Source organism: Nematolebias whitei, chromosome 17, assembly GCF_014905685.2.
Source record: "Nematolebias whitei isolate Nwh7 chromosome 17, NemWhi1, whole genome shotgun sequence".
NCBI lineage: Eukaryota > Metazoa > Chordata > Actinopteri > Cyprinodontiformes > Rivulidae > Nematolebias > Nematolebias whitei.
In genome coordinates, this window is record NC_056514.1 from 8,965,648 (window position 1) to 8,976,337 (window position 10,690).

The 10,690-nt window shown below is 40.4% G+C and overlaps 1 protein-coding gene across 1 annotated transcript in view; it reads left to right on the forward strand.

Moving 5' to 3' along the window:
- Window positions 1-9,640, forward strand: part of LOC119424112 (formin-2) — a 17,706-nt gene extending 8,066 nt beyond the window's left edge. Inside the window, exons 4-8 of the mRNA XM_037691581.1 lie at window positions 2,224-2,283; window positions 3,774-3,894; window positions 4,004-4,096; window positions 9,056-9,107; window positions 9,487-9,640. Of these exons, the coding sequence (XP_037547509.1) occupies window positions 2,224-2,283; window positions 3,774-3,894; window positions 4,004-4,096; window positions 9,056-9,107; window positions 9,487-9,640 (480 nt within the window). The remainder of the gene's footprint in view (window positions 1-2,223; window positions 2,284-3,773; window positions 3,895-4,003; window positions 4,097-9,055; window positions 9,108-9,486) is intronic.
- The last annotated feature ends 1,050 nt before the right edge of the window (window positions 9,641-10,690 follow it).

Here is a 10,690-nt window from a genome sequence, read left to right on the forward strand (position 1 = left end):
ATATATGGGGGGCTGTATGTGTGTGTTAAGATTAGTTTCTTAACATTTTTTTAAATAAATTAAGAATATAGATTGATAATGCGGGCAGCACGGTGGCGGAACTGGTAGAGCTGCTGCCTCTCAGGGAGAAGGTTACTGGTTCAAATCCCGGTCCGGGGGCCTTTCTGGGTGGAGTTTGCATGTTCTCTCCGTGAATGCGTGGGTTTTCTCCGTGTACTCCGGTTTCCTCCCACAGACCAAAAATATGCATGTTAGACTGATTGGTAACTCTAAATTGTCTCTAGGTGTGAGTGAGAGAGTGAATGGTTGTTTGTCTCGTTTGTCTCTATGTGGTCCTGTGATGGACTGGAGACCTGTCCAGGGTGTACCCCGCCCCTCGCACAGTGATTGCTGGACATGGGCACCAGCAACCCCCGTGACCCAAAATGGAATAAGCGGGTAAAGATAATGGATGGATGGATGGATGGTAAAGATAATGGATGGATTATTATATATAATGTTTATATTTATCAGTGCTATGACTTGATGATAAAAACTGTCTCAGTCTGATGGTCTGAACTCAGCACCCAAAATCTCCTGCCAGAGAGCAGCAACTCAAATTCTGATGTACAGAGCGTATGCTGTCCCTCAGAATGCTTGTGCCCTTCAGAGTCAGCATGTTTTGTACATGTCTTCCAGGAAGGAAAGAGGATGATAGACTATTTTTGGGCTGTGGTAATGATCCTTTGCAGTGCCATCTTGTGTGCCATGGTGCAGCTGAAAACCCACTTAGAGATGTAATATCAGCACACTTTCAGTGGATCAGCAGCTTTCACTTCAAGCTGATCTTTTGTTGCTGCTCAGAAAGTAGAGGTGCTGCTGGGTCCTACTTACAACTACCGTGGTTTTAGAGGCTCATTTGAGGTTTGTGTCCATGTGGATACCCAGGAATTTAAAACTAGAAACCTTCTGCACCACTCCGTGTTGATGCAGTTGGCTGCAGATCAGACTTCCTCCTCTGGAAGTCAACAATTAGCTCCTTTGTCTTGGATTTATTAAGGACCAAGTTATTTTCTGCACAATATCCCTCCTCCCCTCCATCCCTTCTGAACCACTTCCCTGTGATGCTGTCTTCTTCAGACATAAGTCCTATAAAGGTGGTGTCATCAGTGTACTTGATTATGGTGTTGTCAGGGTATGTGTTGAGGCGATCTTGTACAGAGTGTAGAGCAGAGGACAATGCAAATCTAACTGATGTGGGATGGTTAATGGTGATTTTGTTACAATGATCTGAGAAGCTGCTAGGAGTTAGAAGATAAAGTCTGTTCAGAATGTGATCTTATGTCTTATGTAAGACAAATAGTTACAAAGGACAAGTTTGATTGTTGCTACTCGCTCAGGGAGAGATCCAGATTACGAGACTGCCCAAGCTGTAATATCTTATCTATTCTCTGTAGCTGTCCATCTTTGAGAGTTTTGTGTAATTGCAGAGTTTAAAAAAAGTTCAACTATGCAAATGCTATTTTACTGACCTTTCCTCTTTTTTACATATCACATGCACTCACAGAACTATTTAAAATTAGGTATTTGCAAGCACAAATAGCAGCAACAGTTCAGTTTCAGTTTTCATATTTGCATTTGTATGATTCTTTTTTCACATTCACACCTCCACTCCCCCTCATGTTTCTTTTTCCTTATCTGAAAAAAGGGATGAGCCTCTTGTAATTTTGAATACTGGAATTTTTTTAAGACACTTACATTTGCTTCATGCTGGTACTGCTTTTATCTAATCTGAGGCGGCTGTGGATGAGTGGTTAGAGCAGTTGTCTTCCCATGAGTCCCACAAGGGTTTGATTCCACCACCAGTCATATGTTGAAGTGCTCCTGAGCAAGACACTGAACCCCTCATTGCCTCCAATGTGTCCCATCAGTGTATGAATGTGATAAAGCTCTGATTAGTCTCTACAGATTCAGATTAGTTTTGTAGAGATCTAGTAGAGTGCTGTATGAATGTGTGTGTTGGAGGTAAATGAAGGCACAGATTGTGTTATAAAGCACTTGGAGTATCTTAATTAGATACAAAGGCACTATATAGGTACAGCCCATTTACCATTTATTTACCATCTACTGGCAAGTTTATAGCACAACTGTGAAAGCTTAAAATTGATCGAAACTGCATTTATCTGTGTTTTGGCTTTTCTGGCAAACTAGTATGTTTCTTCTTTTTCTTCTTTCCACATGTAGGATGGAGCGAGAAGTCTTCTGTCCTATATTGTTGCCTACTACCTCAAAAACTTTGACAAGGTACACATTTTCAGTTTCTGTGGCTAAATAAAGAATTATCTTTTCTTCTTTTAATATTGTATATGTGTTTATTACTCACTGCCAAGAGGTGAAGGCAGAGTTGATGTTTTTTGCCTGTGTCAGTGAGGGTTTTGGTCTATATCAAATAATCACATAAACCACTGGATGAATTTAATGAAACTTGCAGAAATTAATAATTTGATTAATTCTACAACTGATAAGGTTATGCAGTCAGGCTCATTCAAGATGCCTATCACAGCAAACTGACCTTAAAAAAACATACAGACAACTTTATAATTGTCAGTTTTATAGATATTAGCCTAAAGTTTGATGTAGTTGTATTTGAGAATCATTCACAACAAATAGTGCTTCTTGTTTGAACCCTTTGCTTAAACTTTAGCATTGACTGTTGGTGTCAACTCTGTGTGTTGGCTAAATGTCTTGTGATCGCCCTGGACAGGTTTTTAATAAAATCTTCAGAAATAAATGTTGGATGTACATTCATCCATCCATCCGTCCATTATCTTCACCCACTTCTTCCTTTTCAGGTTGCGGGGGTCACTGGTGCCCATATCCAGTAGTCACTGTGTAAGAGGATGTACATTGACAGTTGATGAACTTTTGGAGATAATCCAATTCAAAATGTTCACACAGCTAACTGACAGGCTCTAACTCAATTCTGTGAATAGAATAAGCCAATTCACTTAATATTCAATGTGAACATTAAAATGGAATTTGATGTGCTAGTAGCTGAAAATCATTCACAACATGACTGCGGCATCTGCAATATTGTATGACATTGTTCATGGTATTGCAGACTCAGTGCCGATCCGTTGTGGTGAAGAGGGAGATGAGCTATGAGGCAAAGCTTTCTGTTTACCAGTCGGTCTATGTTCTTGCCCTCACCTATGGTCATGAACTCTGTGTAGTGACCGATAGAATGAGATTACAGATACAGGCGGTTGTAGTGAGTTTCCTCTGCAGGGTAGCTGGACTGTCCCTTAGAGATAGGGTGAGAAGTTCAGTTATCAGGAGAGACTCGGAGTAGAACCACTGCTCCTCCACATCGAGAGGAGCCAGTTGAGGTGGTTTGGACATCTGGTATGGATGCTTCCTGGGTGCTTCCCTAGGGAGGTGCTTTAGGAATGTTCAACTGGGAGGAGACCCCAGGGAAGACCCAGGACACGCTGGAGAGACTATGTCTCTCGGTTGGCCTGGGAATGCCTTGGGGCCCTCCCGGAAGAGCTGGAAGAGGTGGCTGTGGAAAGAGATGTCTGGACCTCCCTGCTTATGCTGCTGCCCCCCGTGACCTGACTTTGGAATAAGTGGAAGATGATGGATGGATGGATGGATGGATGTTCACAGCATTATCTCAAAAGTTACACCAGAACAACTACATTTCTCAGTACAAGGTGATCTTAGTTCAAATCTATGGCATGGAAGATATCAGGTGACATACATTCTTGTAATAAGTGTGTATTTATTAACAGGATGCTGGCAGGGAGACGTGTGTGTTTCCGCTTCCTGAACCACATGACCTGTTCCAAGCTTCACATTTGAAGTTTGAAGACTTTCAGAAAGACTTGGCTCTGCTCCGAAAAGACCTGAGAGGTGACACAAGCTTCCATACATTGAGCTATAATCAATCATAAATGCTAACTGTCTTGAAATCATTTTAAACCTAATCATAGATTTATGGTTTTCCTCAATATTTCATTAGCATGTACGTCAGAAGTGGAAAAGGTATGCAAAGTGTCAGATGAGGACAACTTGCAACCTTTTAAAGACAGTATGGAGGATTTCCTTGAAAAAGGTAACTGACAAAGATTTTAAATCCATATGTGAGCAAAGGCACAGCTGTACGGGCTTTTTGCTAATTTGTCATCTGTGAATATGGGTGTGTACATTTGTTTGACCTCTGTCCTTCTTCTTTTGGCTGTTCCCTTTTCAGGGAATACAGCTAGTCATCCTCCTCCATCTCACTCTGTCCTCTGCATCCTCTGTCCTCACTCCAACTACCTCCATGTCCTCTCTAACTGCATCCATATATCTCTTCTTTGTCTTTTTCTTGGCAGGTGCATTTCTAACATCCTTCTACCAATATACCCACTGTCCCTCCTCTGGACATGTCCAAACCATCTCAGTCTGGTCAATCTAATTTTATTTCCCAGTCCTTTGACCTGTGCTGTACCTCTGATGATAGAATTCCATATCTTATCCATTCTCACACACAAGGAAAACCTTAACTTCTTAATTTCTGTCACTTCCAGTTCTTTCTCCTGTTTTTTTGTCAGTGCCATTGTCTCCAAACCATACAACGCAGTTAGTCGCACAACTGTCTTGTAAATCCTCAGGCTGTTTCTGTGAGTAGCCAGTCAGCCATCTGGCCAAAGACATTTGATTGTTACACATGATGACTGCTTGTTTTGGGCGAATGGGTCCTTTTGCATATGTTAAAAGCCTGCTTCTGAGATTTCAACAGGAGGTTGGCTTGAAACACAGCAATGAAGACTACTTATGGGACAGATCTGGTTGGCAGGCCGCAGACTGATGAAGTCTTCCGGATGGAAGATGAAATGTTTCTCCCTCAAAGAAACTGGTCCAGATGAAATTATTTAACCTTTTTTGTTGTCTTGTAAATCTTTCCTATGACCTTTGCAGCCACCATTTTGTCACAAATCACTCCTGAAACTTTGCTCCATCCACTCCATTCTGCCTGGATTCTATTTTCACCTCTTTACCATGCTACCCCTTTTCCTGGACAGTGGACCCCAAGTACTTGAAGTCCTGCACCTTTGTAACCTCTGCTCCTTGTAGCCTCACTGTTCCACCTCCTCCCTCTCATTCATACACATGGACTCTGTCTTACTACGGCTGACTTTCATTCCTCTTCTTTCAAGTGCATACCTCCACCTCTTCAAGTTCTCTTCCACCTGTTCCCTGTTCTCACCACATATCACAATGTCATCTGCAAACATCATAATCCACGGGGATTCTTGCCTGACCTCATCTGCTAGTTGGTCCATCAGAGCAAACAAAAATGGCTCAAAGCTGAGCCTTGATGCAGTACCACCTCTGTCTTGAAGCCAGGCACTGGTGAAGCATCAGCCTTCTCTGGAAATGTTTTATCAAAGCACCTTAAGTTGTTGACTGATTGCATAAAAATGCAACACAGAACATTATTGTAGGTCTTTCCTGGCAGCTGACAGCTCTATAATGAACACTGAAGACATGTACATGTAATAGAGACATGCAATAATATAATAGAGACATGTATGCTATTAAATGTACTCCTCTACATTGGTGTTGATGTGTGTATTTTTATGCACTATTGTTTTAAACATTTTAAAATATATAATTTAGCATTAATATTTTAGTATTAATCTTTTGATGCTGTTGTCTGTGTGTGACATTGCTGCTGCTGTGACCTGCAAAAGATCAATATAGTATCCATTCATACATCCATCCACTCCTACAGCAGATCTCACCACTGTCCTGATGTCCTCATATATGCATTGTACCAGTCAAACATACTGACCCCAGAATTCCTCATACAACACCACAGCTCCTCCCTCGGCACATTGTCATGCTTTTTTCAAAATCAACACAAACACATTGAATTTTATCCTGACCCTCTCTGTTCTTCTCCATCAGCATCCTTAAAGCCAATATGACATTTGTTGTGTTTTTTCTTGGCAAAAAACTCATACTGATGCTCACCACCTCTTTTCTAAGTCTAGCTTCCACACATCTTTCCAAGATCGTCATCATGTAGCTCATCAAAGTCATTCTCTTATTATTGCTACAACTCTGTACAACATCCTTGTTCTTAAAAATTGACACCAGCACACTTCTTCTCCATTCCTCAAGGCTTTCCTCACTTTCAAAAATTCCATTAAATAAAAGTCAAAATCTCACTGTCCTCTCTCCTAGACATTTGCATTACTTCACTCATTGGGTCCAACTGTTTTTTTTTCCTTAGTGATTATCCTCTGAGTTTTCCCTAACTTTATCCTCACTAATCTGTTCCATTTCATCCATTCATCCATCCCTCCATTATCTTACGCTTATTCCAAAGTCGGGTTGCGGGAGTAGCAGCTTGAGCAGGGAGGCCCAGACTTCCACAGCCACCTCTTCCAGCTCTTCTGGGAGGATTCCAAGGCATTCCCAGGCCAACTGAGAGACGAAGTCTCTGCAGCGTATTCTGGGTCTTCCCCAGGGTCTCCTCCCAGTCAGACATGCCCGAAGCACCTCCTAGGAAGGTGCCCAGGAAACATCCTTACCAGATACCCAAACCACCTCAACTGGCCCCTCTCAATGTGGAGGAGCAGTGGTTCTACTCAGAGTCCCTCCCAGATAACTGAACTTCTTACCCTATCTCTGAGGGAGTGTCCAGCTACCCTGCATAGGAAACTCATTTCAACCGCCTGTGTCTGCAGTCTCATTCTTTCAGTCACTACCCAGAGATCGTGACCATAGGTGAAGGTAGGAACGTAGACCGACCGGTAAACAGAGAGCTTTGCTTTGCAGCTCAGCTCCTTCTTCACCACAATAGACCGGCACAGAGTCCATTTCCATTTCCTGGCCCACAACTTCTGTGATCTCTACTCTTCTTTCCTTTTTTGATTAGCTCTTCAAAGTCTTTCTTTTATGTTTTAATCTCACTCTTGTCTTGTAAGAATATCACCATTTCTATCTTTAAAAAGCCAAACCTGCTGCACATCCTTTCCAGCCTAATCCCTCTGTCTAGCCAGTCGATACATGGCCTTCTCTCCGTCCTTAGTGCCCAACCTCTTGTGCAACTCCTCATACGCCTTCTGTTTTGCCTTTGCTACCTTCCTCTACGCCCTATGTTGCATCTCCTTACATACAGTATCCTCCTATGTTCCTCCCTCTTTCGGAAATTGATGTTTTCTACAGCCCTTTCCATCCTCTTGGTAAAATCCACCACTGTATTTTTTTCTGGTCCTTTCCTCATCTTCTTAGTTATTATCATCAACATGTCCATTCAGTTATGCTCCGATCACCACTCTCTCCTCCCTAAGAATGCTCTACTTTGTTTTGATCCTTCCAGAACTTCCCATTTTCTTCTAACTTGCATCCAACCTGTCGAGCATAACCAATGACAATATTCAACATTACATCTTTAATTTCTACCTTCAGAAACATCATCATATCTGACATGCTTAAACTTTTCTGACACAGCCTAAATCTTAAATCTTAGAATATCTAAGATTATATATCTAATATCTAATCTTTACTCAGCACATACCTGTATGACAGTTTAGGTCAAAATACTATCATTTTAAAGTCACAGTACTATAGTTCATAATTTCCTATCTGACAACCCAACTGACATCAAAACTACAATGTTTTCGTGTCAACCCGCTAATTTTTTTTTTGTTTACTACTCCCAATAAACATTGAAAAAACACTAATGTTTCCAGAGTTTGTTCTTGTGTAAACGGGCCTTATAGTTGTCATGTTGCGGTGTATGGTTGAACCCAGAGTGCAGGTAAGATGCAGAAAACTCAAAGGATAAATATCTAAAACTATCTATTTACAAAAGAAAAAAAAACAAAAAGCTGATGTGGCAGCAAAACTTAGAAATAACACGTGGAGAGATCACAAGAGGAGCAGAAGCAGACCATGACACCATAGGGAGGATAATCCTTGGACAGAGCATCAAAGACAAGACACAGGATTTATAGGGACACTAATGAGGGGTAAACAAGAACAGCTGGATGAAGTGACAGATGAACAATAGTTAATTAATGGAGGGAAAATATGAGAGTCTGGCTATATGAAAACAAAAAGACCACACGAGGGCAGCACACACCAAGGAAACAATCCTCACAATAGTAGGTACATCACTTTGACTTGGTCATTTTAAAAATAGCTCTCATGCTGAAAAGGTATGGGTACCCCTGGTGTAAACAATTACTTAAGTTAATTAAAAGCTACCTAAAGTTGTGCATAACTGTGGAACTATGGCTGCTTTAACACAGCTGAAAAACATCACCAATAGAAGAATGTAACAGATATATTGAATTTCCCGACATGACTGAAATCCTCTGTAGATGTGCAGCAACTTGTTTTTGACAATATTTAAAAACTGAACTTCTATGTTCTGCTAAGCTCCTGAGTGGCTCTGTGTTTACTAGTGGGGGTCAATCAATGGGAGCAAATGGGACAGAGCCCCATCTAAAATATGCATCTACCCCACAAAGTAGTTCCACCTAAAAATAATATAATGTGTATTCGCTACCATGGTAGGATCTTATATAACCACTTCTGTGGGGGCAGTAGAGTGTGTGGCTGTGAAAAGTCAATGGTTAAATCACTGGTTTAGCATCTGTGGATTTGATTCCAGCATGTAACATTTTATTTTAGTTTGTTTTGTTTTTTTTGTTTTTTTACCTTTTTGTGGGGATTAAATGTTATTTTATGTCTTTTTACTGAATTCTTACCAATTAACCTATGATACTTATTATTTTGCTCCCAAAAATTGTAGTTTTAGATTTAACATTTCAAGTCATGTAAAATGTGGGTTTATGAAGCATCATGGCATTATGTTTTACATTTTACACAATGTCCAAGTTTCATTAGAAATTGAACGTGTAGTCAACATGAGACAGAAAGTCATTGTGAGATAAGAGTTTCTAAAACATTTCTATTGGAATTTTTGGCTGACCGGCTTAGACTTTACTATAAACTTGTGTCATTTATTTATTCTATTGTCCTAACCCTTTAATTTATTCCATTTTTCTAGCTAAATGTGAGCTGGAGACCTTGGATATTCAACTTGGCAGCACTCACAAACTGTAAGACCGAACTCCTCAATTTGCTTTTTTATCACACTTTAACATTCACTGACTGCACCCAAAGGCAACATCGAAATGTTTCTTACATTTATCAGTGTTCAACTATAATATATTTTTGTAAAGTTTTTATTTCAACATAAAATTCCAATATGAAAAGTAGTGTTAAAGTGTGCATATCACCCATGGGCTTTTTCAATTAATTCAACCAATTAACAATTGTTCAAAAGGGTGTGTGGGGGGGGGGGGGGGGGGGATGGGAACTAGTACAGAAGACTGCAATACTTTAGTAAAGCCAATGTAGTAAAAACAACCTGAATTAAAGAACCAGCATTCTTGCGAATGTAAAACAAAAAGTAATTGTGTCTTTGGGTTATGTCAGGTTCCTGGAGCTCACAGTGTTCTTCTCTGTGAAACCTAAGGCAGGAGAAAAAGAAATCTCACCCCACACATTCTTCTCTGTCTGGCATGAGTTCTCCTCTGATTTCAAAGACCTGTGGAAAAAAGAAAACAAGGCTATTCTCAAGGAGAGGTAAAACATTACACGCTGCTCCACAGTCCCATTTCATTTTTGTTCCCATTATCTTATTTCTTATTCTGTTTTGTTGTTCTTCTGTTATTTCTTGTTTGTTCTTGATTATTTCAGTTTTCCTTCTTTCAGCTTCTTTGGGTAAAAAATCCAGTCTGTGTTGTTTTTTATGTCAGCTCCACATGAATTCAACCACAAAAGCACAAGAAATGCACTATAAACTTGTTAAGTGGAAAAAATGGCAGTGGAGGAACAGACAGGAGCTCAATAGTTCATGCACACTAACTAAAGAAAACAAAAGCTGCTAAAAAAAAAAAAAACAACTAGTGTCCAAGAAATGCATGAAGCTTTTGCCTAAAGCTGCTTTTGAAAATGCCTTAGAAAGCTTTGAAATGCTGAAATTTAGTTTTGTAGTTCTGTGAATTACAGAACAGAACCAAACAGAAATTCTCCTTCGACATGTTCTACATTCATCATGCATACACAAGAACCAACAATACAACATAATAAAAAACATATTATCACCATATAGTTAACACCATTAAGATGTGTCTATTTAGCTTGGTTCAGGTATGTTGACGACACCTGGGTTAAAATTAAATCTCAGGAAGTCCAACATTTTACTGACCACATCAACTCTGTGGATAAATACATCAAGTTCAAACGAGAAGATGAAAAAAATGGCAGGTTGGCTTTCTTGGACTGTGAGGTCTCAGTCTCTGATAGAGGACATTTGCAAACTGAGGTGTACCACAAACCCACCCACATAGACCAGTATTTGCAGTTTGACTCCCATCACCCTTTGGAGCACAAGTTAGGAGTCATCAGGACTCTGTACCACAGAGCAGACAGCGTCCCCACTAGCTCAGGAGCCAGGCAGAAGGAGAAATCCCACACAAGACAGGCTCTAGAGCAATGTGGATATCCTAACTGGGCCTTCCTAAAAGCAGAGAAGAAACCCAAACAGGACTCCAGTCAGCCAACAGGTGAAAAGGAGGAACTCAGACCCAGACCAGTGGTCATTCCATATGTTGAGGGAGTATCAGAGAAACTGAGA